The following is a 22,946-nucleotide window of genomic DNA, read 5'->3' as shown; positions in this document are numbered from 1 at the left end:
TCGATGTGCCATCGCACAAAGGCTAAAGGCTCCTGTACGTGTTCCTTGTAGGCGTTGGTCGCAATCTATAGAAGGCTAAACAAGGAACTAGGACCATGGAGAACGATGACGACTACAGAACCGCAGATAGTGGCGATGAAGAATCACTGAGCTACAGCGCGGGCGATGATGGCTATCTTCCAGAAGATGAACAAGTCGATGACTTTGGTGAGAGTCGATGTCTTTATATTCTTCTGAAAGAAGAAGAAATTGCAAAACTTGAGCAGGATTCTATTTCAGAAGTGTCTACCGTCCTTTCCATATCCAAATCTGATGCATGCTTACTACTCCCTCACTTTCATTGGAGTGTTGAGGATCTACAGGATGAATGGTTTGCTGATGAAGATAAAGTCCGAGACAAGGCAGGCTTGTTGAAGAAACCAATAGTCGAACATAATGCTAGCCAAAATCTAACAACTACTTGCGAAATATGCTTCGAGGAGTACTACTACTATTCATTAGATGCATCATCCAGGAGTAATAGTATTCTCACAGCTTCTTGTGGACATCCTTATTGTCGAGATTGCTGGGCAGGTTATATAAGCACGTCAATCGGTGAGGGTGGTCCTGCCTGTTTGATGCTGAGCCGCTCAGGTGTCCTCAACCGAATGCTGCACTACACGTTGGTCATGATTTAATCCAAAAGGTGTCGTTGACTACAAACCACGGAACTGCCTATGACAAGTACAAGCGCTACCAGTTAAGATCTTATGTCGAAAATCACAGGAAGATCAAATGGTGTCCTGCTCCTAATTGCGATTACGCTATTCAATTTGATGCCCATGTTGGAATGGGGTCATGTGATGTCTCTTGTCTTTGTTCACATAGTTATTGCTGGAATTGCACCGAGGAGAATCATAGTCCGGTGGACTGCGAGACGGTGGCGAAGTGGATTTTGAAGAACAAGGATGATTCTCAAAATGCACATTGGATACTGGTTCATTCCAAGCCTTGTCCAAGGTGCAAAAAAACCAATTGAGAAGAACCAAGGCTGTAATCACATGAGGTGCAGATGTGGGCAGCACTGCAGCAGTTCTGCTGGTCATGCCTCGGGCCTTTGTATGGAGGCTGCAATTGCAATAAATACAGGTCATCTGGGACAGGGATGAGTGCTGTCGAGAGCCAAAAGAAGAAGGCGAAGATGTATTTAGAGAGATACCTTCATTATTTTGAACGCTGGGACAACAATGGAAAATCAAAGCAAAAGGCTCTTGAGGATTTTGATAAGGTGAAGAATGTGCACATACATGAACTTGGAAAGATACAGGGAAATACAAAAGAGCATGAATACAATTTCATCATAGATACTGCGATGGACCTATGCTTATGGCTACTACATGCATGAGTGATGATGAGCCTCGCAAGCGTCAGCTATTCGAGATCTTGCAAGGCCATGCCGAGTTCAGCCTCGAGAGGCTTCACAAGTGTGCCGAGAGCGAACTGCAGCAGTTTCTTGTCTGTGGTGATAACAATGACCACTTGCTGAAAATTTACGGGGATTTTAGAAAGAGACTCATAAACCTGACAAAGGTGACTGGAACTTATTTTAAGAAGCTGGCTAGTGCACTGGAGGAGGGCCTTCCTGAGACGTGCCCCTATGACGAGGCTAGTTGGACCTGCGACCAGTGTACTTATATCAATGTGGGGACTGCCATCACCTGTGACGTGTGTAATACGGAACGTTATAGTTGGTGTTGCGACCTCTGTACTTATCGGAATCCAGCCTCTGCCATGAGTTGTGAGATGTGTTCTTATGCTGAGTGATTGATGCACACCATCCAGGGCAGGGAGGGGAAATTGAGGGAGAATGAGCAAATTAGTTTCTATAGTTTTCAATATTTATAGTTAATTAGGTTTCTCGATCAGTTTGTGTAATTCTACTTTGCTATATATCAATTTGAGTATATTTTTCTTCATTATCTTTGGCAATCTTGTCTGTAAATCAAATTACGGTATCATATGATTATGTTCCGTGCCATACGTAGCCACGCTTATGCCGTACCTAAACTATATGTTAGCATAGATATGAGTCCCCTATAGCCTATGGTGTTGCAATAACCCAAAAAAAAATTCTCTGTGTCACTTGGGATCAATATTTTGTTTCAAACGAAAATTCATTCTATACAAACTAACTGCAATTACAGCTTCACTAAGGGATCGACAAGGACAAGACATAAAAAAAAATTAAAACTACGCTTTCATACTTGAAAGATAAGAGACTGACATGTCAGTGAATTCAACCACGATAAACTCAACTCAAATTGACCAAAAACTACAATAATAACCAAGACTATTGACCACAAAAGTGACATGTTGTGTGGACCATCCCAAAATCTCTCGATCACATAAGTACATGCTATTATTGAACCGCGCAGTTACAAGCCAACTTTTGAGACGAACAATTTGGCGACATGGGTTATTATTCAACCTTTTTTTAAAAGTAAGTATCGTGTACATCAATTTTGGTGAAAAAGTATGTTTTTCCTAGATCATTCTTTCGAGTGCCAATAAAAAATATTACAATTCTAAGGAGAACTTTGTGTGAAATTTCAAGACTTGGAAGCTAGCAGATATGAACTATTAACGAGCACTAAAAAACAAAATATGACTATGAACAACTCGTACCATAATATTGCGGATCTACGTAGATCCAAAATCAAAAGGAATATATTAATAGGTAAAACACATTGAAGTCCACTCCGCTTTAGCACCAAAACAGAATTAGAAATATAGAAGGCTCCGCTTTTTCCGTGCTTTACCAAAGACCATATCCTAACCGATCATTGAAACCAAGACCAAGAAGGAAACGCACGCCGTGGACTTCCAAGTTCCAACACAGCCCATATAAACCCTCCCTCCATCTCCATTACTTTCCCAAATCCCACCCTCTCCTCTGTTCGCCGTGAAAATCATTAGGGTTTCTGATTTTGTATAGGCCGCCGTCATGGAAGACACAGACTACATGTACGATGACAACTACGACGACGACGGCTTTAGCGATTGTGACGACGACGATGATGATCAGTCGATTGAAGAGGAATCAAATGATCGGCAAAACTACACTGTTCTGAAAGAAGAAGAGATTGCCAAGCTTCAAGAGGATGCTATCACTGAAGTGTCTGCTGTACTATCAATATCGCAATCCGCTGCCTGCTTCACCCTCACTCAGTTCAACTGGAACGTGATCAATCTCAACGACGAGTGGTTCGCCGATGAAGACAGGATCCGGCAAAAGGTCGGTCTGTTGGAGAAGCCTGTGGCTCAATTCAATCCGAAAAACCAAAGAACTATTTGCGGTATATGTTTTGAGGTGTATGGCTATGGATCGATGTATTCGGCCGCCTGCGGTCATCGTTATTGTGGAGAGTGCTGGAGGGGTTACATCAGCACAGCGATCAAGGATGGCCCCCCGTGTTTGATGCTGAGGTGTCCCGAACCGCCGTGTAGGGCGGCGGTTGGTCCTGATTTGATCTCGGTCTTGGTGTCGAAACAGGAGTACGAGAGGTACAGGCACTACCTTTTGAGATCGTACGTCGAACAGCAGACCAAGATCAAGTGGTGTCCTGCTCCGGATTGTAAGTACGCTGTTAGGTTTGATAGTTATGAGACCAGAAGCTATGACGTTTCGTGTATTTGTTTGCATAGCTATTGCTGGAATTGTACGGAGGAGAGTCACCGTCCGGTGGACTGTGAGACGGTGAGGAAGTGGGTTATGAAGAACAAGGACAGCTCGCAAAATGCGCAGTGGATATTGGTTAACACCAAGCCTTGTCCAAAGTGCAAGAGACCGATTCAGAAGAACCAAGGGTGTCACCATATGACTTGCTCAGCTCCTTGTAGGTATGAGTTTTGCTGGTATTGTCTTGCGAAATTCGAAAGTTATTCTACTAGATGTTGTAACGCGTATAGGGCGAATACTGATGAGCTGAAGGAGTTGGATTTGGAGCCGGATCAGAAGAAGCTGAAGGAGTATTTAGATAGGTATCTTCATTATTATGAGCGATGGGCAAACAATCAGTCTTCGAAGGAAAAGGCTGTCGAGTCTTTAGAGGAGGTGCGAACCAAGCACATTAAGGAGCTTATTAGGAAACAACAGTATCTGTCTGAGCTTGAACTCAATTTCATCATAGATGCATGGCAACAGATAATTGAATGTAGGCAGGTGCTGCGGTGGAGCTATGCGTATGGCTACTACATGCCTGAGGATGAGCGTCTTAAGGCTGATCTGTTTGAGCACTTGCAAGGTCATGCAGAGTACAGCCTCGAGAGGCTTCACAAATGCGCCGAGACTGAATTGCAACCATTTCTGGCTTCTGAGGAAGAATTAAAGGAGAGCTTCCATGCATTTCGCTTAAAACTCGAAAATATGACGAGGGCCACTAAAGATTATTTCAGGAAGCTGGTTACAGCCTTGGAGAATGGCCTTTCGGAGGTGGACGGCGTATGACTACCCCTTGAATATGCTTTCTAGGTGATCTGTGATTGTACAATTTCATTGATGGATAGAACTGAATAAATTCCCCTTTAGCACTTGCATTGTCTTACTGGTTTTTCTCTATCAATATTTAAGGGTTTAAGTTCGCAACAACTGCGCCAATTTCTTTTCATACTTGATGTATATATATATATATATATATATATATATATATATATATATGTATATATATATTTCAGAAAGAAACAATACAATCTTCTGTCTGCGTACTATACATAAGCTTTTATTAAGAACTCAAACAATTGGATTACAACTCCAATAACCTAATAAAGAATTGGAAGGAACATCTATGTTCTATATAGGGTTTCGAGATAATCCTCTTCCCTTTTGGGTTTATTATGACTCCTGTATCAGTATCAGTAGTAGATGTGTATATCAGTATCAGTACTTCAAAAAGAATGGGTTATTAATAAATAAATCGATATGGGTAGCTCTGCTTTTGAACTTGATTGTGAGGTGTGCAACTCTTGTCGAAATGATCATTGATCAGCCAGCAGTGGTAGCAGAATAATCAAGTCTGGAAAGAAGGAAGATACAAGCTGAGGAGACGAGCACAGCTCCGGCAAAGCAAGCAAGATCGAGTGGTGTGACAAGAGGTATACTTTTGAACTTCTCCAACAGTCCCACTTGAAGTATCATCACCACTGCATGCCCAATTTTAGATTTTGCTTGCGAAACTGATTTCATGTCAACCCATGCTGGAGCTGCCTGAAACCATAGAGATCAAATTAATACAGAGGAACAGCTAGCTAGGCATGTCTGTCAATATGTCAGAAAGTGATCGAGTGGTACCTTCATGTAGAACAGCCCAAACAAGTTTGACTCACTGAACCGCGGTCCTCTATCTTTCGCAGCCTTTGACCCCATGAACATGGCATACAACCCAACTCCGAATATAAGCATGGCTGTTCCTACTAGGAACATGTCTGTAGAATTAAGGAATCAAAGTGTTAAATGGTATTCTTGTCTTCCAACTTCTTCATCTGGTATCATATGTACAGAAAGCTAGAGCAGGAGTTACCTATTGCTTCAATAAGTAGGTGCACCATATGTCCTTGATCTGTCTTCTGAGACAAGGCATGAAAATACTGGAAATATGACTCTAGAACAATAAAACAACCCTGCATTTCACATAGGAATGATGTATGTCAGTCAAACGTAGAAGTTAACCAAGAAATTAACCTTGTTATGATTTTAATTATGAACAAATAATTCAAAGAATTGGAAAGAAAGTGTGTACCTCGACAAAGCACAGTACTGAACCAAGTAAAGATCCTGCAACAGCAAGTAATGTAAAGAACCGACAGTCAATTATGCCCTGCACAATACAAGTGTTAATCATAAGCCATCCTATTCCAATTAAACACAAAGTTACCACATGATAGACAACTTTTGACATATGAGAAGAGTTACAGAAGCTCAGAGGTTTATCACTTACCCTTTCAATGAACATCTGGACCTGCTGCTGTATAGATTTTCTCTTGAGAGCCGTTCTTAGTAGAATGAGCAAAGAACGATTGGTCTTTGTAACCAAGGAAGCCAAATCTATAACTCCTCGATTCACTTGTGGCTTCGATGTGGTAAGTGTCTGGGAACCGGCCACTGAAGCCTTAACAACCGCCATTTGTTTTCTCTCATTCGCAGTACCAAGTTTTTTCTCTCCACTCATCAACCCGGCATCCTTGCTCAGATACCTAACAGTTGTTGGTGGTGAAGAAGAAGAAGCAGAGGAGGAATGAATAGTCATAGGCTTAAACGTGCGCAATATTCTAGTGGTTGCCATTGTAGCTCCCTTTCCCTTTTGAGACTTAAAAACTTACCAGTTGGTTTGGAGGCTTTATATAACATGGGGGTGTGTCAAAGCGAAGATTCGCAGCATATTGGGATTATTAGCTGGTTTTGTCTAGACATGGGGCTTTTCTTGGAGAGGTTGTGTTTTGAATTTGAATTGTTCCCGGAAATTGAACGTACCATAATCAAACCTAATGATATTAACCATCTTCACGAGGTGTCCTGCGTGTGGGTTCAACCAATTGGAACACGAAAACGAAAATTATGAACCGTCCGTTTCGGGAGGAATTAGGACTTTTCCCTCGGCAGGTTGAAACTTGGAAAACACATGTCACTTTTGCTTGGAAAGACGGAAGCTAGTCAATATTGGGCTTTGTCTTATGTGAGCTTGTAGTCTGTGTTGTTCTGTTGCGTAGAGTAAAGCTTTGAATTGGATGCAAAACGTAGACACGGTCGCATAAGCTGTTGTCTGGACTATAGCCTTCGAGGGCTCTGCGTAACTCCCCCATTTGTACTGTGAAACACAAACCAACGGTAAACACCACCGGAATGCTCCAACGACCAATACATGGGTTACGTTGCAAGTTCGGCACCACATGAATCCCAATTCTACTGTTACCATATTTGATCCCAGTTCGCAAGCCACCTTTAGCAGCCTGCACATCAAAACTAAAAAGCATACATACGCCAATATCTAATTCAAAATTTACTTTTCACAGCAAGTGGAAACAAAAATCATTCTAGAAGGTTTTCCTACCTTTACTTCACAAGATCGTTCACACGGCTACATAGACCAGAAACAAAAGATGTATTACATAATCAACTTCAACTGGGCCTGTTCTTAGCACCAGCTACCCTAACGTTTGGAGGAGCACACCAACAATGTTCTGTAAATAGAAACGAGGGGGAATTGGTGAAGCACGTTACAAAGAACTTAACACCTGAACAGCAGTTAAAAGGTGCCGACTGGAAGATTCCCATCTCAAAGCAATCCCTGCCCAATAATATGCTGAACATAAGACGCTCACTAGAAAATAAACACACACAAAATGCATTTGTAACTGTAGAAAGGCAAAGAAAGAACACAGATCAAGGGTATAAGCATCATACTTAGACAAGTAGGAAACCGCTTGCATAAAATGTCCCAATAGCCAGTAGTTCAATTGGAAAAAAAAAAAAAAAAAAAAAAAAAAAAAGAGGTACCAAATAAATAACGAAAATCCCAATTGCCAGAATCGAGGTAAAAGCTTATTCAAACCCAATCAGAGGCAATCTCAAACATTATTGACTAGAAACAACAAACAATGAAAGTAAACCAGAAGAACAAGGAATTGAAAACTACAAAAAATGTGGCTCAAAAAGTGCTTGAAAGCTCGAAGCGAAACCCTCGTTACATATAAGAGTCTTGATTGATCATCATTGCCACATTTCGGATCATAAATTGTGACATAAATGAAACAACGAACTTCCACATCCTAGCCAGGGTTATGGTCACTGCTCTAACACAGCACCATTGAACAATATATAAAAAATTCTATGGTTCCCTATAGTGGTATATCAGCTCCATACAATGGTATATTTGTACACCACTAGACAGGTCTACCACCACATGGAGCCCGTTTACAGTAATTTGAGCTGGTATCTATCAAATGTAGAGATGCATCATGCTCTTAACTAGGTCCTTCTGAACCCTCAAACTGGAAAAAGATCTATAAATATGGTTTTCAGTAAGCATTTTTTGCGCACCCTTAAAAAGGAAAAAGTGTTTCCGTCAATAACTAGACTTATGAGAAAATATGATCACCAAATTCTGCATCATCTCAACTTACTACATGACACATAACACATCAAACTCTTGCTAGAAGGGTGAAAACGAAATCATTCAACTGACAAGGAAAATCATAATCAAAGAAATTCAGGTCCAAACTTAGTCAGATTCACAAGCAAATCCACAGTATATATCATCCTGATTCAACTTACTGAGAAATAGTACACAGTGATCCCATACTATAAAGGAAAAAAACCAGAATGAAAAATAGATAAGGACAAAATCACCAAAATTCGAATACAAAACTTTTTTAAATACAATCACAGGCAAACCAAAACAGTTTCCATCGACTGAAAACCTGAAACAAAGAAAGTAACAAGATAAAAGAAATAAATATTAAAAAAGAATTGAATTCTTAAATGTGGCTCAAATAGTGCTTGGAAGCTCATCCTAGAGAATCCCTCGGTACATAAAAGAGTCTTGATTCATCATCATTGCCGCATTCTATTTCATAAATCACAACATGAACAAGAAAAGGACCATCCACATCCTGGCCAGGGTCATGATCCCAGTTCTAACACACCACCATGATGAATATGTTAGGCCTTTTTGAACCATCAAACTGGAACAAGATCTATAAATATGGACCACTAAAGAGAAAAAATATGTCTGGCAGTAAATATTCTTATGAAAATTATGATTACCAAATTCAGTATAACAACTGAAAAATACTTTTAAATACTGAATCCAACTCCTGTCAAAAGTGACAGAGTACAGGACTTTGATTATGATAAGTTCTGAATAGACCTCCAAAAGGAGCTAGATTATGAGATGACAGCTTGATCAGCAAAATGAACTTGGCCAATGTTTGAATAGTGTTTTTTCTCTAGTAAGGGATAAGGGGTAGATTACTTCAAAAGATACTTTCAAAATATTAAGAAATTTCAATTTACTTACACGAGAAAAAGAGTATCGATCTTGGACTACTACATAGAGTTATAAAAGTATGTATGCAAGAAATCAGAGCAGTATACAGTACTAGATGTGTATTTTAAAATGGCTTGACAACAGTCCAAAATTATAAATTCAAGTAAAACAAACTAGTATGAAGTACAAACACATGCACTAAAAATACAACTTGGTACAATGCTAGGCAAATACGAATCACTTCTTTCTCATTTGACAGAAATTGCAGGTGATTACAAAGAAATAGCGGTAAAGAGAATAAGTAATCATGCTACGTAAGAAAAATAGCTCAACGGAACTACAAACACTTGTACCACTATTAAATAAAACCTTCGATTCAACTACAAAAGTAATTTCACAATTTGGTTGGCCAACATAACATTCTAGAATGTTGTACAAAATTTTTATTTGAGGACTTGGTAAACATTACCACAAATCAATAGCCTTTGTTCCCGCGAATCCTATTTCTCATGTCAACCTGGCCTCTCTTGCAATTGAAATATGTTTCCCTCAGACCGATACATTCGCTTGATATTGATGGGCTCTTCTCTCCGGCACATTCCCGGATCGACCGCTTCTCAACCTTAATGCAATCACACTCACTAAGACACTTGACTAGCTCATCTGCTAGGCCACTGCAAGACTTTGCCATTATTCTGCACTGAAAATTTCAGTCCCCCTTAAGAAAGTCAGATGACAATGGTAATGGTGCTCAAAAGTGAATACTTGGAGTTCAAATTAACCAACAGAAAACACTAGTATAAATAATTGAGGAGGTTTTCACATGAACAAAGAATCAAAGACTAGTGGCGGGCAATTGATTTCAAGAATTTACAGGCACAGGTATATTTCTCATCTCTATATATGTACAAATAGCAACTTTCCTTGAGGAAATTCACTAGAAACAAGATCGTCCACCAAAACCCAGATAAATAAAGTCGAAAAAGAATTTTACCCAGAAGAGGAATGCTTGAATTTCAGCCGGAGCGGAGTCTCGAATCGTCAGCGAGGAACTGACCACAACAATGCCAAATACGACGACGTTATAATTCTTTTTCTTCCAGTGCTGAGAGGCCGACTACGAAACCGGGCCCAAACAGAAAATGTCATTGTTAATTTGCTTTCTTTCATTCCCAAAATAAATAAATAAAAAAATTTGCTTTCTTTCGGCTAACTATTTCTACCTCTACCTCTAGTTGGTCGGTGAGTAGTGAAAACAATTTGAATGGGATAAGGAAATAACCGGTACGAGAATATTTCATTTCCATTCAAAGATGTTTATCATATAGATTCAAAATGCTCCTTTTATTAATGTTCATAAATCGGAATTAACTAGTTCGATTTCTAAAATAACTCTACAAAAATAAATGATCATGAGAGAGGTATATATATATATATATATATTTCTAGAACTATGGGTAATTTGGGGATATTGGAAATACGTAAATGTATTTTGGGTAGACAAAATGCATTTCTTAGGCTTTCATTCCTAAAACCATACCCTTTTTGGTTATCAAACTCCACGTTATTCAATAATCGATTCCTAACAATGAGGTGGAATCCAAACCCATTTCAATTTTTTTTTTTTGAAGAATATCATGTCGATATATATTAATACTTATACCAGAAAGGACCATTACATATCCTCCATCTACCATATCTGGGTAGATAAAGAGTTTGTGGAAAACCACAACGATACATAGATTAGGTCCGATCATTTGACGGTACCCATGCTCACTTATTTAAGCAAGCCTACAACCTATGAAATAACATAGTAAATAAGCAAGCCTAAAGATAAAACTTATAGTAACCTAAAAACAAAGGAAATAGAGTTCCCTAAACAAAGGGAATTATTGAAAAAGACAAACTACAGCCCAAAATAGCAGCTCAACAACCTTAAGAAAGAAGCCCAACACAGGCCCAAACAAAGAATGGCTTGACCCAAGCCCACAGACCATCTGCAGCCTCACTGGTCGATCACCGCAACCGACACCAGACGCCGCCGCCGCGAAACCGATGCCAGCCCTCTCCTCTGCCACCTAACGCCAGATCTCGCCACCTCAATTCACCTCCAGACCTTGCTGCCTCAAACAACGGCGAAACCTGACCGAGCCACGCCGAAACCAGTCCAATCCAACACGCCGCCACCACCGTCCTGCCCCACCAGCAAGTCCCCGATCATGGAGATGCTTCGACGACGCAACCTGCGTTGCATCGCCGCCCGCCGACCCGCATCTGCTGCTTGTCGCCAAATCCATCCCATCCAAAGCCTAAGTCAAAACCCCTCTCCAAGCAGCTCTCAAGCCTCTAGTATTTCAGTTCCCGTTCGGCAGCAGCCTCTAGCCGGCGAGGCAAGCCACCGCCGCCGGACAAGAAGAAAATTTGCAAACCCTAGACCAAGAACCGTCCGAGAATTGAGGAAAATCTTCCCCTTACAATCACTAAGTACTCCAAACCCATTTCAATAACTATATATAAACGCAAGAAAACTCATATACTTGAATCATCCCCTTCAATTTCATTTTTATTCCAAGTAAGTAAACGTGTCATAATTTGTTTCAATAATTTATTTGAAAGTCAATATTGAGAAATAGAACTCGCTTAATAAAGTTATCCAAAATAATTGACTGAAAAATATGTGAGAAACGATTTGAGCATCGGCAAAGATTATTTATTTATTTTATTTTATTTTTAACTTTGATTTTAAAAATTGATATGCCCATAACTAATTCGAACCGTTTGAATGCCTACAACCAACTTACCAACAGAACCTGGTAAAAACAGAGAACATACAAAATTTCTTCTTATACCATCATTGTTCAAAAGAACAGGCTAATTAGACCAGGACTACAAAGCCCAAACGACATTACAGCCGAACCAGAGACGATCAAAACTTAAGATCATATACGATCCTAAACGAGCAAAGCAACAAAAGTTGGAATATACATCATCCCATACATATATCAGTACTTCTCTGCTACCGGTCTGGAAGGAAAAAGCCTCAAGAGAAATGTCACCAGAGACCACAAGCACACCACACAAAGGGTTCCGACAGTGACCTCCATCGCAAATAATGCACCGGTTTTCTCTAGAAGTTCTGGGGATGTAGGAAGACCGTTCATTGTATACATCAATTTCTTGATAAAGTAATCAGCTTTTGTCAGCTGATATAGTCTGTAAACCTGAACATAGGTACAAAAATACCAGCTTAGGAGAAAAAAAATCAACTATATCAAAGCCTAGCATTCAGCGTCAAAGATAGATCTAATTATATATCTACCTCAAAGATAATAGGAACTAGAGGCCAACAAGATGACCCTCGCTTGTCAAGTACCCTCTCAAATGCAAGCTGAGCAGCACAACCAACTAGAAAGGGAGCAACAGCAACCAAGGCTGGCAAGCCAAGCACTGGCCAGGTTACATAAACAGCGACTAGAGGTGCAACCACCTTGAAGCCCGATGTGAAGAAAGCAGATGTCAAGTATCCTCTTAGGCCAGTAATGAGACCCCATCTCTTTGTACTGAACTGTAGATAGGGCCTCTGAACATGGTCAGTGACAAGTAAAAATGTCGCAAGTCCCACATAAAATACAGCCTCTGAAGATAATGAAGTTGCGATTTCTGCATTGCAAGAACAAGAATTAGAGGATTTTTTTTTTTTTTTTGGTCCAGTAATTCAAATATACACATCACAAGTAACAATACAGGGAATTGAAAAAAAGAAATTAATTGATTGAAACAGTAGGTTACAAAAGAATAACACGTCACTTCTGAGCATAAACACACAATTGCTTCACCAGACAACTGAAGTTGTTTGCCAAAGCTCAATCTGAATTCCATAGAGCTTTCATACAACCATCAGGTAACACAAAATAGAGAAAAACAATATCTCTGCTATAAAATGGAGGAAGAAACAAATAGCAATATTTTCAAGAATATTGAAAAGCATTCATTGAAAAAAAAAAAAAAAAAATAGAGTCCTCGACTGTCAATGACAACAAAGAGAGGCTAAAAAAAAAATCACATTCTGAAAGCACTTATCGACATGACATAGCTGCTAAGATAAAAGACCAGGTTGTATCAAAAATCCGATGTACCACTTTATTAGAACAACTTAAACTCTTCCCTAATTATTGTCATATGTTTCATGTATCTCAAACACTAGTTAACCACAAATCAACAGTAGGGAATATCAAAACCTAATAACATTAAAGTAAGAACTTAGTCCAACAAATACCTACGAGAACCTCGTCCTTCAAGTAACCTTCAATTGCATTACCAATGAAGAACTGCGGAAAAATAAATGACGCAATCAAGACAACAGGGGCTAAAAACCAAAGAAACGACCCCTTCTCTTCATCGAACGGGGCTGAAAGCAATTTCCCTTCCTCTACCAATTGGTGTGTCAACCCACAAAACGAAATCGAACCCGACTTGCCACGAAAAGGCTCCACCGCATCAGTTGCCTTACTAGGGACGTTAGATTCTTTCTCTCTCGAGAACTCCAACTTCCCATCCAGACTAGGGTTAGAAGCACACATAATAGCTCCTTTGTTCAAGCAAAGCATTGAGGACTTCTTCACAAACATATTTAATCCCGGCACAAAATAAGCTGAAACATTCTCCGCTAGTTAGAACACGAAACCAAAATTAAGGACTCTAATTGGTAGCTAAATAAAATAAAATGAAAATTTTATAACCCTTATCAACCCAGATTTCTACACTAATTTGGGAAGGTAGTCTTTCAAAAAATCAAACAGAAAAAAAAGGACTAGCAACTTTTGAGTAAAACTGCAATTGAATTTGGAACACATATTTACTTAGATTGAGCTGAGAAAGACGTACATTTGGAAGCAATTCTAGTACGGAGTCTCCCACCGTGGTTTGCTGTAATCTTTGACACAATAGAAATGAGGGATTAGTAATCGAACTGAGATTGAGAATTTGAGACAGAGATTCCAAACTGAAATGAAATATAATGCGAAATTGACTTACACTTTGGTGAGGGGATATACGGTTATTGGATAAAGTGAAATTTGAGGTGGGAATCCCAAGACAAACTGATTGCAGCTCCATTTCTGGGATTTAGGGTTTAAGCAAGGTTTCTCTGGGTCTTCTTGTTTTCAGTGTTTTAATCGGCTTAAACCCTCACTGACGAGCAGGTAATGACTTTGGAGTCTCAGAGAAACAGAGAAGAGGAATAGGTTTGTGGGTTGAAGCCGAAAGCCGAATTAAAATGACTGCTGGATCCAGTCCAACTTTGGACCTCGGAAAGCCTTTGTTGGCCCATAATTCAAAACAGAAACAAGATCACTAGAACATTAAACTCTAAAGATATGAATTTCTGATATTTTCAATATATGTTAGGGTGGTTCTAGTTGGACCTCTAAATTTGCTATTATGAGTACACCTCTAATTTACTTTTTAGAATACTTGAAAAGCTAAGTAGAGCTCTTTATGTTTACCAAAACACCCTTGAACATGAGATACAACAATCGATTACTCTACTTAATTTTTATCTGTATATTCAACCACGAGAATAAGAATGAATCAAAACACATGATATTGCTTTCTTATGAGTATGTCTCTCCTCCACCAAAATTAATCAGAGGATTGGTTCTCGATCTTATCCCTTTGAATTTGCTAAAATAATGATTTCAAGGGTTTTGGGTTGGAAGATCGAGTAAGAGCATCTTTAGCAATAATAGCCATTTTTTAGTCAAATTTTAGCCAAAGTAGTTAAAAAGTCATTTTGGCTAGCCATTTTAGAAATACGTCTGCATCAGTTCTCTCTATTTTATATAGTTTTGAATTTATATTAGTTTTTAAATGAAGATTAAATAGTTTAAATGTATTTATAAATTACATAAAATAACTTAAAAGAAATGTTTTAAATTATAGAGAGTCTCATCTCGCTCTCTATATTTAGGAGCGAGATAGCTAAAAGTTATAATGGAGAGCCACTTAGGAGTCTGATGCAGCTGCTAAAATAGATAAAAAGTTAAACATGCTCTCCAAAATAGCTAAGGAGCCAAAGTAGAGAGTCAGCTAAAGATGCTCTAATAACTATATCATAATATTTAATGAATTTAGTTTGAAAATTTCAAATCAGATTGTTTTGGACTTACTTTTCTATTAAATGATAATTATTATTTTTACTTAATTATTTTAGGTAAATTATAAAACTACATATAAGGAAATTCTGGGGAAAAAAAAATAATTGAATGTTATATTTGGGGAGGTAAGAAGAGTATTTGTTTTGTTTTTTTGTTTTTGTTTTTTTTTCTCCCATTTTTTCTCTCTTTGTCATTATTTGTCTTTTCATATGACTTGACAAAGTCTATTAATAATTGAAAAAAGTTGGAGGTCCAAATATCAAATTTGGAGGTCTAACTAAAACCACCCTATATGCTATTGACCAAAAACAGTACCTACACCTTAGTCTATCGCTTAATTTTGAAATTTTCCTTTAAGTACTGAAGATGATGATGTTGAGACAATCACATTTTGCCTTTTAGATACTATAGAATATAGAGATAAATGAGAGTTGTTGGTTAATCTATTGCTTACAAACCAAACTTGATAGTGATTGCATATTATTCTGCAAGGATATTGACTATATTAAGCTCGTAATGAAAAGCATGCATATTAACTATGCATTTCTTGGATCACATTTACTACTATTATGATTGTTTTGTAGAGAAAGACGACAAGCTATATCAAGTGAAACTAAAGAGTACATGGAGCGATGCAAACACATTGAGAGATAAGCAATGAAGCAAAACAAGATGCACACGCGCATCTAAAATTAAAAAGTAACCAGAATATGACTATATGCCTTATGAACATAACTAAAAGCCAAAAGGCCAAGAACTGCACTGCATATATCAATTCAACAGTGAAAAAATATGAGTAACCGTAACCAAGATCGTAATCGTAACTTGGGAGATGCACCCCAATAAAGTTTTCAATACCAAAACGAGGTGAGGCTCCCAAGAGAACAAAGGCAACCAAGGGTGTCAAAAACTTAGACATTTGCAATCGAGCTCTCAAGAACAAGAACCATGAAATCGAGTCTCCAAACCCAAATTGAGCTAGAGCCTGAATTAAGTAGCAACAAACACCTAGTTCAAAATGCGAGCCCAATAGTGCATAAGCATAGAGAAAACCCCCACACCAGCATAGCCCAACAACAAGCCTAGAACCCAGGCCACCCGAACCCATACTTCCAACCTTCTGTTAGCGCCACCCTACCCTTGCCACTAGATCACACCTGAGGTATAGGGTCAACTGCCACCAAAAGAAGGAGCAGCATGCCACACCACCCACCGAAACCTATCAGCCCGAACGGACCTAGCAAGCCGGATCGGATCCAGCCTCTAGCTAACGACATACACATTCAGTCTCCCGGATCGAAATGTATTCCGACATCTCTATCATCGGCTCCACCGCAGCAACTCCTTTTGCTCCTCAAAAGAGAAGAGGCAGATCTAGGATCCCAAATGCAAATCATCTCACACAAACCCATATCAGAGAAAAGCCTCCTTTGGCGAGAGTCCTTCAAGCCCAGACAAAACTCCCCTCGAACACCACCACGACTTGAACGACAATTCAGCAATAAAACGGATGTCACAAGCCATAGGTTGAACAGAGGGGAAGGACGACATCAAGGAGGGCGACAAACAGGCTTCACGAGAGTAAGAGACTCATCGCGTGCCGTAAATTTCAACAAGAAAAACCCTACGGCTAGGGTTTGTTGTCACCAGGCGAGAGAGATGACAACTTGTGTCTTTTTCTCAGTTGTTGATGTAATAAAAAAAATATAAAATAAAAAGTAGTATTCATCTGATCATCTGAAGAGTAAGAAATTAATGCTCACCTACCATTGAATTTAATTTTAGTAGTTGATATTAAAATTAGCCTCAAAATTAATATAGAATATATAGACAAATGAGAGTTGTTGGTTTATTTATTGCTTACAAATCAAAATTGATAGTGACTGCATATTATGCTGGTAGGAATGTAGGATATTAACTAAAATAAACGTAGTGTTCGTATTCGAAGCTTTTCTAAAGAACATATCTTCCATATTTAGTTATGACGTTTTTGTAGAATTTATACAATGACATGCTAAGTTTATATTTACTGTTGCACATGACATTAACTAAATAGTCACTAGCAGTAGCATGACTTAAATGGTATCATTTATCATGTGTAATGAATGATGGAATCAGATGCATCTCATGTTGATAAAAAAAAGGTGGATACTATCCATATAACAGTATAACACTATCTCTTGAAAATTACTTCTTATTTTTCATTTTTTTTTTTGGAAATTTTCTTTGATTAAAAATAAATTCAACCCCAACTCCCAAGGTCTCAAATATAAGGTGTCGGATGCAATGCATACACTTAAATATAACTAAATGTATAAAATGAATTAGTCTACATCAAACTCGATGAGACTGTGATTTTGTGCACTAGTTAGTTCCATTTCCCAACCGGCCAAATTGGTCAAAGTGGAGTGAATAGACCGGTCAAACGATTAACACGTGCTGTGTGCGTGCATATTGGCCGGCAGTGAGAACCGTACCTGAGTTAGGGGTGGCCGGAATTAGAAGCAGTTTGACCCAAAATTAGGCCCTAGCCGCTTTTCACTATCAAACAAAATGTCAAGATATGACCTGACCTTTTATAATATCCGAGACCAACAGACTCCTCCGTCCGCATTCCGGGCTTATGACCCACGTGCAATATTCCCAGACAAGGCCCAAACTACCAAGAAGTAAATTTACCTTTTCAATAATAATTTATGTTTAAGAACTAGGATCTGATATGATACTAACAAGAAATTAACTGAGATATATACTCATAACTAAGATCTATTGTGACACAAAAAGAATTAAGGTCTCGTTTGGTTCACGGAAATGAAAGTAATTTCTTATTCTTTATCATTTCATTTCCATTTCCTAACAATTTTTCATTCCGTTGTTTGGTAATGTAAGGAAAGTTATCAGAAAAGTTGCTAAAAAGTTTGTAAATAATGTAAAAAAATAATATAGCGTGAGTAATAAATGCAAGGAAAGAATTGGAGAAAGTGATTCTTTTGAAGTTTGGAAGGAACCACTTTCCCCCTTATTTTCATTTCCTTTCTTTTTGCATCCCAAACGCAAGAAATGAACAAGTTTCCTTTCCTGATGCTTATTTTCCATGAACCAAACGTGGCATGAGATCTATGTTAATCGCAGAAAAAACAAAACCAAGTTGCAATATTCCCAAATAAACAACAATTAAGTTGAAATAATTTAAGTTTTTTTTTTTTGAAAGGATTTGATTTAATTAGATATCAAAGTCATGAAAACAGGCCAGAGTCTAACAGAACTTACATAAGAAGATCCGGAATTTTACCGAGCGTCCTATCTAAGTCACACCTAAACTCATTAAAGCTAAAATGGTCGCTCGCTGAACAACAAGCCAACAAAATAAGTAAAAGTAATCTCACTTCCTAAGGCAAAATCAATTCATCTAGTCTAATCTGCCAGCACTCAATTGTGGTACACATATCAACTAGAAACATCTTAGAAAGTGTATAGAAATCACTCCCACTTGAGAAGTCTTGATGTTTAGAATGTCTTGAAATTTTGTACCTTAAACAAGGACTTGCTCTTTCCCCTTAGGGTTAGAGTTAGTGCTTGTTTCAGGTTCATCAGCAGCTAACAACCTCGGCATCAGGTTGGTCTTTTTGCTCTGTCTTTTCTTGTTCTCCGTCCTTCTTTTTTTCTTTTCCTGCAGTTCCATAGGGCAGCTTGTTCACACTTCCAACAGGATGTCCTCTCTTTCGCTTAGGTTGGTCATTGTTGTTCGAAGGTCCCTCCAACAAGCCCATAGTCACTGCATCTAAATTTTTTCTTTCCAATAGCAAGGCTCAAACAGAGTTTTTTAGGAGAGATGGTTACCTCATCATCTTCTCAAATCCTACGCAGTCCAGTAATTGAATTTTCATTATGTCTTGGTTCAGGTAGTTCCCGAATTTGCACATGTCTCTTATTGCGTCGCATGTTCATGACCGACTGAGGAAGAAGAGCTTCTGGTCTTTGGTATCTGAGCTTTAAAGATTAGGGTTTGGTTATTGATCACCACCCTACTGGAGTTAGGGTTCGATACCTGTTGTTCCCGTAGGGTAGCCAAAGCGGTGGGTGGTGCTACTGTCCCTGCCAGTGTATCAGTATCTTCAGCAAGCTCCGGTCCGGAGCAGGGGAGGCCGACGTGGGTAACTAGTCCACAAGTGCCGCAGCGACCAAAGATCTTGTCGTACCTGAACTGTACTATGATCTGGACTGCGTCTTCCACCCAGAATCGACGCCGGAATAGCAGAGGCTTGATGTAGTCAATCTCAACCCGGATACGCATGACCCGATTCCTGAATGTCGGACGATCGATTTCCTTGAAGTCACCAAGCGTGCTTCCAATGAGGCGCATAATACGCTCCGATCTGAAGGTAGGTGGTATTCCTTGCAGCGTAATCTAGTATGATGACTGCTTGAGAGGTACGTCCACCGCCGGGCTGACACCATCATATGAAGCTAGGGCGATCGGGGCTCTGTTATAGCCCCATGGTCCACCTTTCCAAACACGATCAACATCATGTGGGTCTGTGAAGGTGAACAGAACTCGATCATCTTCTCCTACCTCCTCCACTCGGAGGCTACCATTAATCCTCCATGCAGCCCGGAACATTCCCAGGAACGATCTGCGAGAGTATTCCCTCGCCGTAAGTAGCTTACCAATCATGAAAGCTTCGGGTTGTCTCAACCCCTTGGACGGGCGCAGATCCACTGGTTGTTTCCCATCAGCAAGGGCGAGGGAGGAGGCCAGGCGGGCTGCCATTGCGTCGATCGCTGCCATTGACGTGACGAACGAGAGAAAACTACGCAGTCGGCAAAAGAAAACCCTAACCCTAGGTTAGAGAGAGCGGCTGCGGCTAGATGCATATATTTGAAATAATTTAAGTTGTTCATATATCAACCACAATATTCTGTTTGTCTACTTGTTTATTAATTCTCTGATGGCTTCACCATCTTTGATCAAAGATTTTTTTATAGTTCGGATCATAATGTTGCTTTTCTTCATTTAGAGCCTATAAGCACAATAATTTTGTTCTTCCTCAAACGGAAGAGGATAACACCCCCAAGAAACTGCCATTTATATCCTGATTTTTGATGTATCTCACCACCGACGTTAGTGACAATCAGACACAGATGGAAACATAAGATCTCTACGGATCCAACTAAGAGAATTGCTAAATGCCTACCGATCATTACAAGAGTGATTGAAAGCATATGCACTAGATAAAATACATTTGCATGTTCATCATTCACAATTACGAATATATACTAAGGACGAAATAGGTACATTATGTCAGATAGTGCACCTTTGCGCGCCGCAGAAAATGGCCAGAATACTGGGGTGGTGAATTTTTCCAGACAGATTAAACATGGAATGGAATGGACGGAGAGTGAAAAGCAAAATGGGTACATGTGACTGAGTTTTGAACTTTCGATATTTGGAACGTGGGCCGAGTCCGCTGCCATTTTCAAAAGCGACTACAAGTAAATGCACACCTTTCACGACCTTATTTTCATCTAAAAAATACTCATGGTCCTTTCCCATTCTCATTCATTACCTAGTACCCTACCGTATTCCCACTCACCCTCCTCTGCCATGTCCACTATGTATCTAGCTATCTATAAATAAAGCTGCTTCCTACTTGATCTCCATCATCGTCAACATTCAATATTCAACCCTCCTTTTCCCTCTTTACCTTCCCCTCCTCTCAATTCTCATCTCTCACCAACAAAAGAAACAACTAGTCAAAGCCACCTGCAAATGGCTTCTACTTCTTCCTTAGCTTTCCCTTCTCTGCAGCTACAATTCCAAACACCACGCAAGTCATTCGCATCCACTCGCCGTATTTTCCTCCGTCCGATCAGCGCATCCGTCTCGGAGAAGTCATCGTCTTCATCCTCCTCCATCTCATCACAACCCGCAGAGCCAACCAAGCTTCCATTGAGGAAAATCCCCGGCGACTATGGCCTTCCGTTCGTGGGTCCCCTCAAGGATCGCCAGGACTACTTCTACAACCAAGGCCGGGAGGAGTTCTTCAAGTCTCGCATCCAGAAGCACCAGTCCACCGTGTTCAGAGTCAACATGCCACCTGGCCCCTTCATCACCACCAAATCCCAGGTCGTCGTCTTGCTCGACGGCAAGAGCTTCCCGGTCCTCTTTGACGTTTCCAAGGTCGAAAAGAAAGACCTCTTCACCGGCACCTACATGCCCTCATTGGAGCTCACCGGCGGTTACAGAATTCTCTCCTACCTCGACCCCTCGGAGCCCAAGCACGACAAGCTCAAGCGTGTAATGTTCTATCTCCTAAAGTCTGGTATTAAGTCTGTGATCCCTGAGTTCCACTCAAGCTACGCCGAGTTTTTTGAAACTCTGGAAACCAAGCTCGCTGATACTGGTAAAGCCAGCTTCAACGAGGCCAACGATCAAGCAGCTTTCAATTTCTTGGCTCGCTCACTCTACGGTGCTAATCCGGCCGATACCCAACTCGGCACCGACGGTCCTAAATTGGTCCAGAAATGGGTTCTATTCCAACTCAGTCCGATTCTAGTTCTTGGTCTACCAAAGTTCATTGAAGATCCTCTGTTTCACACCTTTCCTCTCCCACCGTTTTTGGTCAAGAAAGACTACCAGAGACTCTACGACTTCTTCTACCAGTCATCCGGTCAAGTGCTCGACGAGGCGGAGAGGCTGGGAGTGTCCAGAGACGAAGCGTGTCACAACCTGTTGTTCGCCACGTGTTTCAACTCATTCGGAGGCATGAAGCTTTTATTTCCCAGCATGCTCAAGTGGATCGGCCGCGCCGGGGCCAAGCTCCACAGCGAACTAGCGCAGGAGATCCGCTCGGCCGTCAGATCCAACGGCGGGAAAATCACCATGTCCGCCATGGAGCAAATGCCGTTGATGAAGTCTGTGGTGTACGAAGCTTTCCGGATCGAGCCACCGGTTCCTCTACAGTACGGTAGGGCAAAGACTGACCTAGTCATCGAGAGCCACGACGCGGCGTTTAAGGTGAAAGAAGGCGAGATGTTATTTGGGTTCCAACCTTTTGCGACCAAGGACCCCAAAATCTTCGAAAAAGCCGCGGAGTTTGTGCCGGACCGGTTTGTCGGTGAAGAAGGGGAGAAGTTGTTACAGCATGTGCTTTGGTCCAACGGTCCGGAGACGGAAACTCCGACGGTCGGGAACAAACAGTGTGCCGGAAAAGACTTCGTCATGCTGGCGTCAAGGCTGTTGGTGGTGGAGTTTTTTCTCCGATATGATTCGTTCGAGATTGAAGTTGCTGCTTCGCCTTTGGGAGCTGCCATTACTATGACCTCGCTCAAAAGAGCTAGCTTTTGAAAGTTTTAGTTTTGGTAAAAACTGTTTTTAACTAGTAGTCGTTGTAAATTTTTTGTTCCAAGGGAGGGGTTGTGGGGTAATGGTTATCCTAGGGTATATAGGGTTGTTTTTGTTGTGGGACTTTTAGCATACTGATCCTGCATCACATGTATCTTTCTATCCAAAGGTGTGCCATCCAATATGAAAATGAATATGAATATTCAGTGCGCATGTGGGAATTCTAATTGTTTATGTTTTGCTTATAGTGGTCTAAACTCTAAATTGAAAGTGAGATACTGATGCAGGTTATTCCCTTCTGAATCAGACACACAGGTTCATATCTGTACAGGTACAAAGTTTCTTTTAAAATGAATTATTTGTCTCTCTGTTTTAAGTGTTTGGGAAATGTTTAAAATAGCTCAACTCAACAAAATTGCAAGTGAG

At 40.1% G+C, this 22,946-nt stretch overlaps 5 protein-coding genes across 7 annotated transcripts; 2 read left to right on the top strand and 3 right to left on the bottom strand.

The window, feature by feature from the left end:
• Positions 1-2,746: 2,746 nt before the first annotated feature.
• On the top strand, positions 2,747-4,569 carry LOC133738084 (probable E3 ubiquitin-protein ligase ARI8). Its single transcript, XM_062165524.1, has one exon. It carries the CDS (start codon positions 2,984-2,986, stop codon positions 4,484-4,486), a length of 1,503 nt encoding a protein of 500 aa, XP_062021508.1. The 5' UTR covers positions 2,747-2,983; the 3' UTR covers positions 4,487-4,569.
• A 161-nt stretch (positions 4,570-4,730) lies between these two features.
• LOC133738085 (uncharacterized) lies at positions 4,731-6,365 on the bottom strand. Its single transcript, XM_062165525.1, has 5 exons — positions 5,973-6,365; positions 5,775-5,852; positions 5,556-5,655; positions 5,327-5,460; positions 4,731-5,242 (listed from the first exon to the last, which is right to left on the bottom strand). The coding sequence occupies exons 1-5, from the start codon at positions 6,315-6,317 to the stop codon at positions 5,021-5,023; spliced, it is 879 nt and encodes a 292-aa protein (XP_062021509.1). The 5' UTR covers positions 6,318-6,365; the 3' UTR covers positions 4,731-5,020.
• Positions 6,366-6,509: 144 nt separating this feature from the next.
• On the bottom strand, positions 6,510-10,151 carry LOC133738087 (uncharacterized). Of its 3 annotated transcripts, none has more exons than XM_062165526.1 (3): positions 10,015-10,151; positions 9,490-9,720; positions 6,510-7,319 (listed from the first exon to the last, which is right to left on the bottom strand). In XM_062165526.1, exon 2 carries the CDS (start codon positions 9,709-9,711, stop codon positions 9,496-9,498), a length of 216 nt encoding a protein of 71 aa, XP_062021510.1. In that variant the 5' UTR covers positions 9,712-9,720; positions 10,015-10,151; the 3' UTR covers positions 6,510-7,319; positions 9,490-9,495. The 3 variants fall into 3 exon arrangements, with proteins under 3 accessions (XP_062021510.1, XP_062021511.1, XP_062021512.1); XM_062165527.1 differs by having other exon boundaries at positions 7,194-7,212; XM_062165528.1 differs by lacking the exon at positions 6,510-7,319 and having other exon boundaries at positions 9,349-9,715.
• A 1,698-nt stretch (positions 10,152-11,849) lies between these two features.
• Positions 11,850-14,272, bottom strand: LOC133738958 (uncharacterized). The gene is made up of 5 exons (XM_062166661.1): positions 14,055-14,272; positions 13,905-13,953; positions 13,297-13,671; positions 12,340-12,680; positions 11,850-12,241 (listed from the first exon to the last, which is right to left on the bottom strand). Exons 1-5 carry the CDS (start codon positions 14,133-14,135, stop codon positions 12,023-12,025), a joined length of 1,065 nt encoding a protein of 354 aa, XP_062022645.1. The 5' UTR covers positions 14,136-14,272; the 3' UTR covers positions 11,850-12,022.
• A 6,492-nt stretch (positions 14,273-20,764) lies between these two features.
• Positions 20,765-22,731, top strand: LOC133739014 (allene oxide synthase 1, chloroplastic). The gene has a single exon (XM_062166722.1). The coding sequence runs from the start codon at positions 20,946-20,948 to the stop codon at positions 22,521-22,523; it is 1,578 nt and encodes a 525-aa protein (XP_062022706.1). The 5' UTR covers positions 20,765-20,945; the 3' UTR covers positions 22,524-22,731.
• Positions 22,732-22,946: the final 215 nt, after the last annotated feature.

This window comes from Rosa rugosa, chromosome 3 (genome assembly GCF_958449725.1).
Source record: "Rosa rugosa chromosome 3, drRosRugo1.1, whole genome shotgun sequence".
NCBI lineage: Eukaryota > Viridiplantae > Streptophyta > Magnoliopsida > Rosales > Rosaceae > Rosa > Rosa rugosa.
This window is presented reverse-complemented; position numbering and strand designations above follow the sequence as displayed.

Coding starts and splice junctions, on each gene's coding strand:
- LOC133738084 (XM_062165524.1), top strand. CDS start 2,984: ATGGAAGACACAGACTACATGTACGATGACAACTACGACGACGACGGC.
- LOC133738085 (XM_062165525.1), bottom strand. CDS start 6,317: ATGGCAACCACTAGAATATTGCGCACGTTTAAGCCTATGACTATTCAT. Junction 5,656..5,774: donor CAGTACTGTGCTTTGTCGAG/GTACACACTTTC, acceptor TGTGAAATGCAG/GGTTGTTTTATTGTTCTAGA. Junction 5,461..5,555: donor CCTACTTATTGAAGCAATAG/GTAACTCCTGCT, acceptor TTAATTCTACAG/ACATGTTCCTAGTAGGAACA.
- LOC133738087 (XM_062165526.1), bottom strand. CDS start 9,711: ATGGCAAAGTCTTGCAGTGGCCTAGCAGATGAGCTAGTCAAGTGTCTT.
- LOC133738958 (XM_062166661.1), bottom strand. CDS start 14,135: ATGGAGCTGCAATCAGTTTGTCTTGGGATTCCCACCTCAAATTTCACT. Junction 13,954..14,054: donor GTATATCCCCTCACCAAAGT/GTAAGTCAATTT, acceptor ATTGTGTCAAAG/ATTACAGCAAACCACGGTGG. Junction 12,242..12,339: donor TAGTTCCTATTATCTTTGAG/GTAGATATATAA, acceptor ACCTATGTTCAG/GTTTACAGACTATATCAGCT.
- LOC133739014 (XM_062166722.1), top strand. CDS start 20,946: ATGGCTTCTACTTCTTCCTTAGCTTTCCCTTCTCTGCAGCTACAATTC.